This window comes from Limulus polyphemus, unplaced genomic scaffold (assembly GCF_000517525.1).
Source record: "Limulus polyphemus unplaced genomic scaffold, Limulus_polyphemus-2.1.2 Scaffold131, whole genome shotgun sequence".
NCBI lineage: Eukaryota > Metazoa > Arthropoda > Merostomata > Xiphosura > Limulidae > Limulus > Limulus polyphemus.
In genome coordinates, this window is record NW_013665741.1 from 125,367 (window position 1) to 127,705 (window position 2,339).

General features: G+C 32.4%; 1 protein-coding gene across 1 annotated transcript in view; it reads right to left on the minus strand.

The window, feature by feature from the left end:
• LOC106473591 (ras-related protein Rab-8A-like) overlaps positions 1–1,966 on the minus strand; it is an 8,020-nt gene extending 6,054 nt beyond the window's left edge. The window contains exon 1 of the mRNA XM_013934278.2: positions 1,816–1,966. Within this exon, the coding sequence (XP_013789732.1) occupies positions 1,816–1,881 (66 nt within the window). The 5' untranslated portion in view covers positions 1,882–1,966. The remainder of the gene's footprint in view (positions 1–1,815) is intronic.
• Positions 1,967–2,339: the final 373 nt, after the last annotated feature.

The following is a 2,339-nucleotide window of genomic DNA, read 5'->3' on the forward strand; positions in this document are numbered from 1 at the left end:
TAATTACGTGAAGAACCAAAATGAAGTTGAAGATATATATATATATTCAGAAATTTTGAATATATTAATAATTATCACTGTTTACTATCCTAGTTTAAAAACTGAGTACAAGTGTTATCCAAGCCTTGATTTTGTTTGTCTAAAAAGCTATGATATAAAAAATAGAATGTAAACTATAGTTAAAGTGTTTTCCAGTTTTTATTATCTTAACGCTTGAAAGTCAGGTACTGCCTATTGGTTAATGTTTTGATCTGGTCAGTCGGTACAATAATATTTGGATCCAAAAGGACCTCTGACCTGCTGTTGAGATTTAAAACTGCAAATATTAATACTCACTGAATCTTTATTACGGTGATTTATTTCTCTCTCGCTATAAATATGTATATATTTAGATACATATATATATTTAGGATATACCAAAAATATTTTTTAATATTATAGAAGAGACTTATTAAACAAAATGTATAAAAGTGTTTAGGTTAAATCGTACAGTCTAATGTTTATAATGTAGAGTTTATTTTACATTTCTATCGATTTCAGAACTTATTGCTCATAACGTTATTCTGAAGGCAGTAGAAATTATAAAAACATATATCGTGACATCGATAAGTATTACCAAATCTGTCTTTGATTTATTTTCTCAATCGATGATCGTGCTTTATCTGATGGACATGATTGTGCACTATAGCCTGACTATGCATATTCCATTATAACAACTTTCTGAGGAGAACGGCAAGAATTGACCTTATTTAGACACCACATCTTGAGAAACTTTTCACGGACCCTCCACTGTGCGCAAACGTCGACCTCAAACAATTCGTTTCAGCAAACCAAAAACACGAAAATTTATTTGAGTTGTATTGAAGGATTTGAAAGGTACGTGATCGAACGGTATTGTCGTGATTCCAGTTTCTTTGGTCGTCCATCTCATTAAAACGGCAATTGATTTGGAGGTATAGCTGGAAACTCGTGAATATTCATCAAATTTAAATATTTCTTTATTATCTTCTTAATGGTGTTAGAAAATATATCAACTGTAATCTCAATAGATTTTTTTTATCAGAAGGTTCTCTTTCGCAATAATATCCTTAATCTGTTTCGATGCGGTGTCGGAGCCTGTTGTTGTTTTAAATGCTATACTTTGCGAGCTTTTACTTCCATGAAGAACATTGAAGACTTTCTTCTTCTTAAGATGGTATCATTTGAACTTACATTTTTAACAATATCGCTATAGGGATATACTTCCTCGAAAAATGCTGTGACATCTTATCAAGATAAAAAAAAAAGACTTAATTCTAATGCATTTTCCTATGACTTGTTCCTCAGTGGATCAGCGGTAAACTTACGGACTTACAACGCTAAAATCGAGGGCTCGATTCCCCGTGGTAGACAAAGCGTAGACAGCTTATTATGAGGCTTTGAGCTAAAACAAACAAACTAAACGACACTACCTTACTTTGGTTACACAATTATCTTTCTATCTCTTGTATCTATCTATACATATTATTATTATTTTACGAAGTTTGGACATTGTTAGCTACATTCCTACAGTGAACTCGAAGACAACTTGCCACGATGAAAGGGCACCACTAGTTTGTTTTCCAGAGATATAATCGCACTATCTAAGGATGATTTGTATATATTAAGATAGTGGCGTGTTTTCCGCAGATGTGAGGCACGGAGTCACAGATGATTTGTTTAGCACTTATAACTTTGTTCCACACTGAAATCCCAGCTTTCCAATATCTCAATGCTGCCACTGGTACACTTAGTATCTAATATTGCTCTACAGTAAACGAAATTCAATTCACTCACCTCCTCTACATTTCGAAGCCAATAAGAAAGGTGGTTAAACGAATCCATGTTCGTTACATCGTACATGATTAAAATCCCCTGCAACAAAATTCAGAATACCCAAGTTTAGAACTGATTATCTTTTTAATTAATGCTATATATGAGAAAACACAGAAACATATATCATTTTTCTTATTCTATTTAATGAAATAAGTATTATTTACATAAATAAACAGAAACATTAAGTTGAATGTTTCACAGCTGCACTGAAATTTTTACGTTCTTCCTTCCTTCCGAGGTTTCAGCTATCAACAAAGTACACTAATCGTTGAGAAACAGGTTGATTCGTTTAAATTTTTGTTCATCTGTTTCGTAAATCTACAGTTGTACGTTGCTGTTCTTTCCATCATCCAATTTAAAAGACAAAAAAATGTTAAAGATATAAACATAACATAGTCGGTGGTTTAAACTTTACCAACAATATTTTATACAGTTGGTAATGCCCAAAAGACTGAGAGTCTTAATAATATGGCAAGGACGCCAAC